This window comes from Neoarius graeffei, chromosome 15 (assembly GCF_027579695.1).
Source record: "Neoarius graeffei isolate fNeoGra1 chromosome 15, fNeoGra1.pri, whole genome shotgun sequence".
Classification (NCBI taxonomy): Eukaryota; Metazoa; Chordata; class Actinopteri; order Siluriformes; family Ariidae; genus Neoarius; species Neoarius graeffei.
In genome coordinates, this window is record NC_083583.1 from 20,811,727 (window position 1) to 20,825,509 (window position 13,783).

Genomic DNA, 13,783 nt, shown 5'->3' on the forward strand with positions numbered 1-13,783 from the left:
TCAGAGTTAGTATATATGAGAGTTTTTTTCTTTGTTGTTTGTTTTTTGTAAAGGCTTTACCCCGTTTAAAACAAAACAAAAACAACAAAGAAAAAAACTCTCATATATACTAACCCTGATTAACCTGTATACCCTGTATGCCCCCACATTTTGTATGCTGCTGAATCTGTCCTTTTTTCAGTAGCTTTGTATAAACAATAACCGCTAAATGTAATGCAATGTTATGTAAGGTGATCGCCTAGGCATTCTCATTGTGAAAAGTAAGTCACATGTACATGGACTGGCATTTAATGTTGTATTTGTTCCTTTCTATTTGTTTTTTGTCTGTTCATATTCTTTTTGGGGGAGTAAAGTCAGTTTAAAAATGCCGTTAAATGCATAGGCCTATAGGCCAAGTTTAATGACCTTGAGGTTATCAGAGGTCATATGTCGTTTTACAAATGAAAAATGAATTCAGCACCCAAACATTTAACAAACAAGGCCATTTGCTAACTTCATTAATCATTTTAGTACATTTCATTCCTTAGAAAGCTGAGAAACTGGGTTCAGCTGAGACGTTTACAGGCCCAAAGTTCAATGACCTCTAGAGGTCAACAGAGGTCAGATAGAGCTCGGCATATTGCAGATTTGAATTCGGCACACCCAAATTGACAAAATAAGACTGTTTGCCGACTTTGTCTCAAAAATGCCTTTGGGTGGCACAATTCTGGATTTTGGTACCAGTCTAATAGATTTTTGTGCCATCAGGACAAAACTGGGGCACTTCAATGTTTCCCTAGAGTTACAGTGACTACATCACATACCAACAGATCCTTCCCTCACAAAAACTAGTTCTGTTTCTGAAAGGCTGAACTGCCCCCAAAACTTTCATTTTAAGCGAGTAATACATACAGTATATGAACAGGTTGTCTGTTCTTTTTTCAGTCAACTTTCTAAATTGTTGTCCACTACACATACTCTGCAGAAGTGGTAACGAGAGATTAAAAAAAAACAAAAAAAAAGTAAAAGAGTACTCCTTCAATAGAAATATTGCCCTATAAGAGAATACAGACAAACAGGTCCACTGGATTGAGGCACAACTGCTCTGGTTAATGTCTGAAACATTACACACACATTCAAGAGGACGGTAATACAAGCGACCCATTTCGGCATCACACACTCGAACGTGGACCCAAAACCGAAGAAGCAACAAGTCACATTTCTAAATACAGGTCTTGTTATACAATTACACTGCCATTTTGGGTCTAGTGAAGGATTCAAATAAAAACCTTTGTCCTTTCGTTAAAAGAAGACCTCAGACTGGGGGTTGGGTTGTTCTGAAGAAACCGAGTCGTTTCAGTAAAACTGGATGGGCTGGGCGTGAGGTTATGATTGGTTCAGAATGTGATTGGTCGGTTTAGCTGTGGGAGGAGATGTCAGACGAGCTGCTGCTGTTGCTGTTGGTAGTTTGGGCTCGCTTGATGTAGAGGTTCAGCAGTTTCATCTGTCAGAGGACGAGATGAAGACGGTACTGAAGATTTGCCATGATAATAAAAACAATGCATACATATACATCAAGGGTTCTGCGCGTATTCAAAGAAAGGTTATGCATGTGCTTAAGGCCTTCCCATTTAGATAATTAAATTATTTGCACCACAAGGGTTGCCAGAGTTTTCACAAACATTACCCTGGTTGAGACCGTCCTGTAAATCATCTTGCACATGTGATGTATGTTTTGTGAATAAATGGTTTCTACCATTTAAGTGTTAACATAATTTTGACTAACCCTGTAAATAAATAAGAAAGAAGTAGAGAATGCAGAGTGAAAAAGAAAATAGTTTTTCTTCCTTTTCTGTAAACTGTAAAAGGATGGAATATAAAAGCAAGAGACAATTTATCAATAAAAAAAATCAAAAAAGACAAACAATTATACAATATGTAAATGAAAGAACGACAAGCAACCATCTGACCATCCATCCTTCCAACCATCCATCTATCCAAATCATCCATCCGTCCATCCAACCCTCCAGCCATACATCTGACCATCCCTCCATCCGACCGTCCCTCCATCCCTCCAGCCGACCATACAACCATTCATCCATCTGACCATCCCTCCATCCAGCCATCCGTCCAGCCGACCCCCCAGCCATCCATCTATCTGACCACCCATCCATCCATCTGACCCTCCAGCCATACATCCAACCATCCCTCCGTCCAATCATCCATCCATCCGACCCTCCATCCAATGATCCAGCCATCCATCCGTCCATCCATCACTGCATTAATAATCCTAGTTGTAATTATCACATTAATCATGGCAAATTTGGTTTCATTTAATAATATGACTTACATTCTCATTATTCATCAACTTATAAAATAGCACTTGATCCAGCAAGTCATATTATTTTGCATTTTATTTATTTTTTTTGCTCATGCCTGTGATGCCCTGCGATAGTAAATCAAAATCAAATCAAACTCATAGTATGCGCATGGGGCAATTCATGTTACGATGCATTTTTATTCACTATTTTGATTTGGCGAAATAATATAAAAACGGTTTTGTTAATTCGATATGCTCTCCTCAAAGAAAACATGGCCCCTGTTTGAAACATAAGCTGACTGTTCGCTCATCTACTAAACCTACAGCTCATTTGAAGTGTTGCTGTGTAACTGAGGCCCTGTCCACACGGCAACGGATTCAGGTGAATCCGATAAAATTGTTTATCGTTTCGGCCTGGCGTCCACACGGCACCGGCGTTTTGGGTGCCCCAAAACGTAATCTTTTGAGAATGGGTTCCAGAGTGGAAAGATCTGGCAACGGCGCCGTTGCGAAGTCGTCTGGATGAGTAGAATGGATTTGTTTACATCACAACCACATGTGCTTCACGCTGGGTAGAAGTGTAACGAACTCTATGCGAGTTGTCAACAAATCCTATAACTTGGTTCATGAAACGCGCTTACAAAATATTTTCACTGTGAATATTTATTGTGTAATGGTGCAGAGAGAGAGAGAGAGAGTCAATCCCGCCAGCAAAAATAGGGAAAAAAAGGAGCGATCTCACCTCTTCAGATGCTGGTTTAAGTCTTACAATACATTCCTCAAAAAAGGGCGTAGAAGAACAAATTAATCCATCAACGTGTAGCATTCAATTTATTCCGGACCATTAAAGACGCCCCCTCCTTGAACTGCCACCTTATTGTGGTGGAGGGGTTTGTGTGCTTGAATGATCCTAGGAGCTATGTTGTCGGGGGCATTATGCCCCTGTCAGGGTTTCCCAAGGCAGACAGGTCCTAGGTGACAGGCCAGACTAAGAGCAGTTCACCAAAACCCCTATGGAGAAAAATCCGAGGACCGTGACGTCGCCCGGGATGACGCAGCCGGGGCCCCACCCTGGAGCCAGGCCCGGGGTTGGGGCTCGTATGCGAGCGCTTGGTGGCCGGGCCTTTGCCCATGGGGCCCGGCCGGGCTCAGCCCGAAGAGCTGACGTGGGCCCGACCTCCTGTGGGTTCACCACCCACAGAGGTAGCAGTAGGGGACTGGTGCAATGTGGATTGGGTGGCAGTCGAAGGCAGGGGCCTCGACGACCTGATCCCCGGACACAGCGGCTGGCTGTTGGGACATGGAATGTCACTTCGCTGGGGGGGAAAGAGCCTGAGCTTGTGCGGGAGGTTGAGAGGTACCGGCTAGAGATAGTCGGGCTCGCCTCCACGCACAGCTTGGGCTCTGGAACCCAGCTCCTCGAGAGGGGCTGGACTCTCCACTTCTCTGGAGTCGCCCGTGGTGAGCGGCGGCGGGCTGGTGTGGGCTTGCTTATAGCTCCCCAGCTCAGCCGCCATGTGTTGGAGTTTACCCCAGTGAACGAGAGGGTCGCCTCGCTGCGCCTTCGGATTGGGGAGAGGGCTCTTGCTGTTGTTTGTGCCTATGGCCCAAATAGCAGTATAGAGTATCCGGCCTTCTTGGAGTCCCTGGGAGAGGTACTGAGGAGTGCTCAGACTGGGGACTCCATTGTGTTACTGGGGGACTTCAATGCTCACGTGGGAGATGACAGTGACACCTGGAGGGGCGTGGTTGGGAGGAACGGCCTCCCCGATCTGAACCCGAGTGGTGTTTTGTTATTGGACTTCTGTGCTAGTCACGGTTTGTCCATAACGAACACCATGTTCGAGCATAGGGGTGTCCATAAGTGCACGTGGCACCAGGACACCTTAGGTCGGAGGTCAATGATCGACTTTGTAGTCGTTTCATCTGATCTCCGGCCCTATGTCTTGGACACTCGGGTGAAGAGAGGGGCTGAGCTGTCAACTGATCACCACCTGGTGGTGAGTTGGATCCGCTGGCGGAGGAGGAAGCTGGACAGACCTGGCAGGCCCAAACGTATGGTGAGGGTCTGCTGGGAACGTCTGGCCGAGCACTCTGTCGGGGAGGTCTTTAACTCCCACCTCCGGGAGAGCTTTTCCCAGCTTCCGAGGGAGGCGGGGGACATTGAGTCTGAGTGGACCATGTTCTCTACCTCCATTGTGGACACAGCTGTTCAGAGCTGTGGCCGCAAGGTCTCCGGTGCCTGTCGTGGCGGCAATCCCCGAACCCGGTGGTGGACACCAGAAGTAAGGGATGCCGTCAAGCTGAAGAAGGAGTCCTATCGGGCCATGTTAACCTCCAGGACTCCCGAGGCAGCTGACGGGTATCGGCAGGCCAGGCGTGCTGCAGCTCGGGCAGTTGCGGAGGCAAAAACTCGGAACTGGGAGGAGTTCGGGGAGGCCATGGAGAAGGACTATCGGTCGGCCTCGAAGAAATTCTGGCAAACCGTCCGGCGCCTCAGGAGGGGGAAGCAGTACTCTGCCAACACTGTTTACAGTGCGGGTGGGGAGCTGTTGACCTCGACTGGGGACATTGTCGGGCGGTGGAAGGAATACTTTGAGGATCTCCTCAATCCCACCGTCATGTCTTCCACTGAGGAGACTGAGGCTGATGACTCAGAGGTGGACTCGTCCATTACCCAAGCCGAAGTCACTGAGGTGGTTTGCAAGCTCCTCGGTGGCAAGGCACCGGGGGTGGATGAGATCCGCCCTGAGTATCTCAAGTCTCTGGATGTTGTGGGGCTGTCTTGGTTGACACGCCTCTGCAACATCGCGTGGCGGTCAGGGACAGTGCCTCTGGAGTGGCAGACTGGGGTGGTGGTCCCTCTTTTTAAGAAAGGGGACCGGAGAGTGTGCCCCAATTATAGGGGAATCACACTTCTCAGCCTCCCAGGGAAGGTTTACTCCAGGGTACTGGAGAGGAGAATTCGACCAATAGTCGAACCTCGGATCCAGGAGGAACAATGCGGTTTTCGTCCTGGTCGCGGAACACTGGACCAGCTCTATACCCTTCATAGGGTGCTCGAGGGTTCATGGGAGTTTGCCCAACCAGTCCACATGTGCTTTGTGGATCTGGAGAAGGCATTCGACCGTGTCCCCCGTAGTATTCTGTGGGGGGTGCTTCGGGAGTATGGGGTTCGGGGCTCTTTGCTAAGGGCTGTCCGGTCCCTGTACGAACGGAGCAGGAGTCTGGTTCGCATTGCCGGCAGTAAGTCAGACCTGTTCCCGGTGCATGTTGGACTCCGGCAGGGCTGCCCTTTGTCACCGGTTCTGTTCATAATTTTTATGGACAGAATTTCTAGGCGCAGCCAGGGGCCAGAAGGAATCCTGTTTGGGAACCACAGGATTTCATCTCTGCTTTTTGCGGATGATGTTGTCCTGTTGGCTTCTTCAAACCAGGACCTTCAGCATGCACTGGGGCGGTTTGCAGTCGAGTGTGAAGCGGCTGGGATGAGAATCAGCACCTCCAAGTCCGAGGCCATGGTTCTCGACCGGAAAAGGGTGGCTTGCCCTCTCCAGGTTGGTGGAGAAGTTCTGCCTCAAGTGGAGGAGTTTAAGTATCTCGGGATCTTGTTCACGAGTGAGGGAAGGATGGAGCGTGAGATCGACAGGCGGATCGGTGCAGCCTCCGCAGTGATGCGGTCGCTTTACCGGTCCGTTGTGGTGAAGAAGGAGCTGAGCCAAAAGGCGAAGCTCTCAATTTACCGGTCGATCTACGTTCCGACTCTCACCTATGGTCATGAGCTTTGGGTAATGACCGAAAGGACAAGATCGCGGATACAAGCGGCCGAAATGAGTTTCCTTCGCAGGGTGGCTGGGCGCTCCCTTAGAGATAGGGTGAGAAGCACAGTCACTCGGGAGGAGCTCGGAGTAGAGCCGCTGCTGCTCCACATCGAGAGGAATCAGCTGAGGTGGCTCGGGCATCTTTTTCGGATGCCTCCTGGACGCCTCCCTGGGGAGGTGTTCCAGGCATGTCCCCCCGGGAGGAGGCCCCGGGGAAGACCCAGGACACGCTGGAGGGACTATGTCTCTCGGCTGGCCTGGGAACGCCTCAGTGTTCTTCCCGAGGAGCTGGCCGAGGTGTCTGGGGAAAGGGAAGTTTGGGCTTCCCTGCTTAGACTGCTGCCTCCGCGACCCGGTCCCGGATAAAGCGGAAGAAGACGAGACGAGACGAGACATTAAAGACGCCGCCTTCCGCGTAGAATCATACGTCATCCTCGCTGCCATATTGGATGGGTCAAAGCGGAGAATAAAGATGCCTCATTCATATGCTGCGTTTAACTGTACCAACAGCTTTACCATCCAAACGAGATCACATGGGATTACCTTTCACAGGTGAGACTGGAAAAATACTTTTCATTGTATTTGGTCATTATAACGTAATTTTACGAACAGATTTTCCTGACTTTGTGGCTAATATGAAGTCTCGCGCATAATAGTTTATGCGCATGCGTCCTTACTTCTATTGTTCTGGTGTCTCCGATGGGACCGTCTTACAGCGCCCCTAGAGGTGTGGCATGTGTATTGCATCGTTTTCAGCAAGCGTTGCGTTGCCATATGTACCTGATATTTTACTGATCCGTTGCCCATGTGGACGCAATATTTTTTTTAATAACATCTCGTTGCCGTTGTCGTGTGGATGTAGCCTGAGACATACGTCTACCTCATGTGTGCGCCTGCATGTCACTGAACAGGTATGAAATCTTCACTGAGCACACACAACTCGGCTCTGAGCATGTCCCCAAGTCACTCTCACACACACACACACACACACACACACACACACACACACACACACACACACACACACGCACAGTCTGCAGATTTACCTTGCTGCCTGTAAGCTGAGCAAGATGAGGCTTCAACCCTTCTCCGATCACAGAATAAATTGCCACGAGGCAGAAGACACTGGCTTTCCGCACGCTGCTCTCAGTGTTATCATAACCCTTAAACACAGACACGCAGAGTAGAAAGTGACATCACAAGGAACAGGATACAACAATCTCATTTAAAGGTACACGTTTGTGTCACGTGGCTGTGTTTTAATGGCTGTGTGTTCTTGCAGCAGGTAGTTTAATGGTTTTGTGTACCACCTGTAGCATTGCTGAAAAAACCTTATTACCTTGCTCGGGATGGAGTCCACCAGGGGGCGAGGTATTATTTTCGGTCGGGTTTCTTTGTTTGTTTGTTTTTTTGTTAACGATATTACAGGAAAATGGCGAGATCAATCCTCATGAAACTTTCAGGATAGATGGACATTGGTCTCAAATAGAACCTCCAACATTTTGAGGGTCATCCGGTCAAGGTCATGGTGACCAAAAAGGGAAAAAAAAAAAAAAAACAGCTCTGAGCTCAGACTGCAGGAGTGCTGCCTCGGAAAGACTCCTCCCACAAATACGCTGACTGGATCACTACCTGCCTCATTTGCATACACTGTGCTGTCATTGGATGGCTTCTTGATTCATTTACATATGCAAAGGAAGGAGTTTTGGCCACGCCCACTTTTAAACCCCCACTGATAAAAACTTCCCCGCTCTGTTGATTTATTATTATAAATATAAATTATAAATAAATGGACTGGACTAAAGAAATCGCTTTCAGACATGTTTATGCTTATTACAGAGGGAAAGTGCGTTCCAGGCGGCACGGTGGTGTAGTGGTTAGCGCTGTCGCCTCACAGCAAGAAGGTCCGGGTTCGAGCCCCGGGGCCGGCGAGGGCCTTTCTGTGCGGAGTTTGCATGTTCTCCCCGTGTCCGCATGGGTTTCCTCCGGGTGCTCCGGTTTCCCCCACAGTCCAAAGACATGCAGGTTAGGTTAACTGGTGACTCTAAATTGACCGTAGGTGTGAATGTGAGTGTGAATGGTTGTCTGTGTCTATGTGTCAGCCCTGTGATGACCTGGCGACTTGTCCAGGGTGTACCCCGCCTCTCGCCCGTAGTCAGCTGGGATAGGCTCCAGCTTGCCTGCGACCCTGTAGAACAGGATAAAGCGGCTAGAGATAATGAGATGAGATGAAAGTGCATTCCACTGAGCTCTAGCGCTGGGCCATTTCCGGCAAATAAGAGTTTGGGTCATGGCGACAGCGTGTGTATGTCAGCCTCGGTTCGGAGGTTTCAGTTTTGAAAACTGTAAGAGGTACAGTAAGACTAGAATAATATAAAGTACAGACACTTGGTATATTTTACTTCTGTGATTTTTAAATTGTTCATTTTTGGATTACGCTTCATTTTTGTGGCTACTGCCTCATACAGTATATATGTGCTATATTTACTGTATGGACATGGTATCAGAAAACAGTTTTATTTATAAGCAGTAGCCACATGGACCCATAGGGTACCGATTTTTTTCATTTCATATTCATCATAAGTGCTACCGGGCGAGGTTTGTTTTGCCTGGCAGCACTTGTTACTGTATTGTTCCAGGGTTAACCTGTAATGTGCTTTAATAGCTGAGTGTACCAGCTGTGTATCGTGCGTGTTAATGACTATGTGGACCTGTGTGGGTGGACCGTGAGCAGCACCTGTAGTAGACCAGGGATGATGTCAGGCAGCAGCTGGTAAAGGGACTCCTCTGGAATGCGCTCGATGACCTTGGTCTGCATTTTAATGGCAGCCAGGTCGATGGGGTAGTCCGCGGTCTGTACAATGGGGCACAGGACCTTAATGCACTGCTCCGGGTGGATGGAGGAAGCCAGGGTGGATGCGGCCTCCTCTGCAGCACGCACCACCTTAACGACAGACAAAAAAAACAGGGTGATGCTGAAGGAAATGCTTCATACTGGCAGTACAAGAGTTACTACATGAGCACCAGAGCAGTGCTAACTTATACGTATGTTTTTAAGGAAAGGACTTAACTTCTCAACTGCTCAGTGTTTGCGAACTGAATGAATGCTAACATGATTGGCATCGCATCTAAATTTGTACAATTTATTGTGTTTCTATGTAAGAAAAGCAGGGCTTTGAACCGGTTCAAGGAACGAAAACGAAAACCGGGAACTTTTTCTATTTCACATGGAACAGAAACGAAACCAGAAACTTTATTATTTTTTATGTTCCGGAACAGAAACGCTTATTAAAAATAATGGTAACCGGTTAATACCGGCTTTTATTTCGTTCCTCAAAGTTTCCGTAGCCTACAAATAAAATAGCCATTCTTCTCCTGCGCAAGTTTCTATGACCCGGCCCGCTGGGGTTCACTTCCTGTGTGACGGTCGCTGACTGAATGGAGAGCGTGGGAAGGTGGACTGCTATCACGTCTCCATGTGATAATAAGTGCATTACTGAGCGTCTAAGCAAAGAAGAGCCTGAACGATGCAACCTCCCTACTGGCTGTTTGTAAAAATGTATCAGTTGTTGCCCTTCCCACGGGAATCATCGCGGGCTCGAGACACGAGACCTGACGAGTTAGTTCGTTGGTAGCAGAACAAAATGTCTGGACACAAATCGGGTTTTCAGAAAAGGAAAGAAAATAAACGGAGGGTCAAAAATACAAAAAAGGAGGCAGAAAATGCAAAACGAGTTTTAAGGTAGGACAAATGGCTACTTTTTAAGGCAGTCCGCCGTGGCTGCAGGCTTTCAGTTGTGTCATTGAATGGTTACTTTTCTGAGGCGGCCCGCCGTGGCTGCCTGCAGGCTTATTTATTATAGCCCATTTAGTTAAAATAGTTGATATAAAATGTTATAGTTATGTGATGGTTGTCCTGATTTAGACTGGTGTTTTTTTTTTTTTTGGGGGGGGGGGGGGGTTGCGCGATGTTGCACCCGGGTCCAGATTAGGGCAGAACCGGCCCTGGCTACATTTCAGGTGTAGTTTGTTTTATGTATGCATATACTTGCATAGATGTGTACTTGGTCTTCCAATATGGCGCCTAACAAAATCTCGCGGCGCGGGTGACGTCATGCGGTAGCCCTCTATAGGGCCTGACTAGCCTTTGGTAACACACTAAACGAATTATCTTTCATTTTTGGCACTTTTTCTGTTTGTGTAGATGGGAAGACATACTGAGAATCCAAATCGCCAACATTTGAAATAATAATAATTGTTTTGAATTATTTCTTGTCTTATTTAATGAAGGTTGTAATAGAATTAGCCTACATTTGGCTTAAGCTGGATGAGACAGAGACATAATTTTATAGCCATTTGTTAAACAGCTGACAGGGAACGTAATTAACCGTTCCGGGAACGAAATTGTTTTGTTCTAACCGGTTCGGGAACGTCTATTTAATGGTGGAACCCAAAACCGGAAACGTTAAAATTCCGTTTCTGTTCGGAACGAACCAATAGGAAAAAAATTCTGGTTCAAAGCCCTGAAGAAAAGTGACTGGATGCAAGTTTCTATCCAGGGGAAAGTATATAAAGTATATATTTCTTCTTTCCAGAAGAAATGCGACATCTTCCCTGTTCCCAGTGGAGAGACTAAAATGCAGGCAGGCTTGTAGTACTCGAGTCCAACTCGTGCTATAATTTTAAGGACTCGTGACTTGACTTGGACTCGAGCACTGATGACTTGGACTCGTGCATTAACTGCATTCGGACTCGCAAATTGGAGACGAGGACTTCAGATTTTTTCTTTATTTTTTTGCAACATGCCATAATAATTTGGCACAAGATATTTATATCTGAGTGATTCCACGCTTATGGGTACTGAAATGGGGACATGAACTTATTTTTAAAAATTCACCTAAAACCATTTCTTTTTTTACCATCAGGTCACAAAACATGTAATCTTTAATGAATGATATGTTAAAAGATAACTTTAATTTTCTGAGATGTAATAAAAACATATTTATATGCCAAAGTCAAGCCTATGAGTTCCAAAATGATGTCTGTTACATTACTTCTGTTACGATTGTCCATCTCGCGTCTGTTACAAATTAATTACAATCTAGCTATATACCATGTTAATCTTATTGAAAGAATGTGTATGTTTATTCTCCTACACATGTTTATTAATTATATTTGCTAAAACATCACCTTCCTATGTTTCAAAAAGTAATTCTACATTGTTAAAATTGAGAATATATATGTCCACAACACTTCTGTTACGTTCTGACTTTGGCATATAAATATGTTTTTATTACATCTCAGAAAATTAAAGTTATCTTTTAACATATCATTCATTAAAGATTACATGTTTTGTGACCTGATGGTAAAAAAAGAAATGGTTTTAGGTGAATTTTTAAAAATAAGTTCATGTCCCCATTTCAGTACCCATAAGCGTGGAATCACTCATCTACATTAAATTTTATACTAATTTCATTCGTCATGTTCAGGAACAAACTAACATTAATGGCACTAAAATGCCTGGAGAGAACCCCCCTAGGATTGTCCGCTTTGCTTATACAGACGTCTTGTGCAGTGGGAAAAAAATGCACTGCTATGTGTCCCATATGCAGAAGAACTATCGAGGAGACGACGGGGACGACCTCGAACTTCAACTGTCATTTGGCAAGTCTCCACCCAGAGAAGGAAGTGACGCGCTATGTTCATTGCTCTGTTGATAGTGGGCGGGGCTTGCTGAGCGATGAACAAGCTTTTTATCTGTAGCCTATTAACTAAAATGGGGCAGTCAAGCAAGTCCGTTAGTCCAACACAGTAGCAGAGACGGTTTCACATAAAGGCAGCAACAGCCAACGTCAAGTAGTGTGGATGGAGTCTTGTTCTCGGACTCGACTCAGGTGGTGTTTACATTAGACCGTATCAGCGGATCATCAGATTAACGTTTTTAAAACGATTCGCGTGCACACAGCAACGCCAATACACGGATACACTAATCACATGACTAAGTAGACGGCACGTCACATGATCCCAGTGCATATCGGGTATGCGCAAGTCACTCACCACTTGCAAGTGGAAGGATGGCAAGCGAACACCTTCTCCAGCAGATAAACACACCTGGCTGTGATGTTCATGTTCTCACTGAGTTTAAGCGCCTGAAGGAGGTAAATAAGTTGAAATGTGTAAATAAACCTCAGTGCGGCTCAGCGCTTCCTCCTGCGCTCCAAATCACTCCGCCCTGAACAGCGAGTGCCCTCTGGAGGGTGCGCACTCCGGCCCTGCGCAGCTCACAGAGTGCGCGAGTGAAGCGCACGAGCAGTGATTCGGGACTGAGCCGCTGTGTGTGTGATCCCAACGCCAGCGAATCAGGAAGGTGGATGTCACAGTGACGTTGTCCAATGATGACGTCAGCTAGAGCTCAGCACAGCGTATCCGCGTATTCTCAATGTTTACACAGGACCGGATCAGATACGAACTGGGTTGAATACGTGGGCCCTGGCGGATTCAAGTTGTTCCGCCTGTGGAGTCGTTTCCCGGCGTTTTAATGTGCACGGACAGTGCATCTGCGACGAAAACGAGACGGATACGGTCTAATGTAAACACCACCTCAGATCAACAGTGGACTCGACTCGAAATCTTCTTTAATGACTTGGACTTGAAAAAGGAAAAAAAAATCCCTTTTAAGAACGTCAACCTAATTCAGCTCGGTAAATCTAGAATCACCTAATTTCAAAAATCTCACTTCATGCTGTCAAGCAGACAGAGGAGGTCCGTATGCGCAGGTTTACCTTTGACCGTGCACTGACAGTTACATCATTCTGTCACTAAACGAACAGCTGATCAGTCCGAGGTGTTCGCTGACCGCCGATATTTATTAGTTCGGTCCTGTGTTTCCTTTTCTTCACAACACAATGTCTTTTCTTCTCACTTTCCGTTACTGTAGTCGATCTTTCACATACCGGTACACGTCAACCTTTAGTTCCCCATGCCCTTACAAAATCTGTACTTTTCCCTTACATACACCCATGAGCCCTTATACACAAGAAAAAATTCCAATATATAATCCAAAGCACCAATTATTTTATTCCACATTATACACTCCTATTGTAATCGACATATTTATCACACTGCATCAAGTTAAAGGGATCAAATAAGCATGTACTGAAAAAAAATAAATTTTAGATCCCAGAGAAAACAACTGAATTAAAAAGGACTACATGTCTTGTCAAGTAAACAATTATCTACTAAAGAGAACAGGGCTTTGAACCAGAATTTTTTTCCTATTGGTTCGTTCCGAACAGAAACGGAATTTTAACGTTTCCGGTTTTGGGTTCCACCATTAAATAGACGTTCCCGAACCGGTTAGAACAAAACAATTTCGTTCCCGGAACGGTTAATTACGTTCCCTGTCAGCTGTTTAACAAATGGCTATAAAATTATGTCTCTGTCTCATCCAGCTTAAGCCAAATGTAGGCTAATTCTATTACAACCTTCATTAAATAAGACAAGAAATAATTCAAAACAATTATTATTTCAAATGTTGGCGATTTGGATTCTCAGTATGTCTTCCCATCTACACAAACAGAAAAAGTGCCAAAAATGAAAGATAATTCGTTTAGTGTGTTACCAAAGGCTAGTCAGGCCCTATAGAGGGCTACCGCATGACGTC

At 46.0% G+C, this 13,783-nt stretch overlaps 1 protein-coding gene across 1 annotated transcript in view; it reads right to left on the reverse strand.

The window, feature by feature from the left end:
• Nucleotides 1-671: 671 nt before the first annotated feature.
• Nucleotides 672-13,783, reverse strand: part of LOC132899240 (CLIP-associating protein 1-like) — a 233,637-nt gene continuing 220,525 nt past the window's right edge. Inside the window, exons 39-41 of the mRNA XM_060940986.1 lie at nucleotides 8,858-9,064; nucleotides 7,167-7,283; nucleotides 672-1,483 (exon numbers count right to left, since the gene is read on the reverse strand). Coding sequence (XP_060796969.1) covers nucleotides 1,397-1,483; nucleotides 7,167-7,283; nucleotides 8,858-9,064 — 411 coding nt within the window. The 3' untranslated portion in view covers nucleotides 672-1,396. The remainder of the gene's footprint in view (nucleotides 1,484-7,166; nucleotides 7,284-8,857; nucleotides 9,065-13,783) is intronic.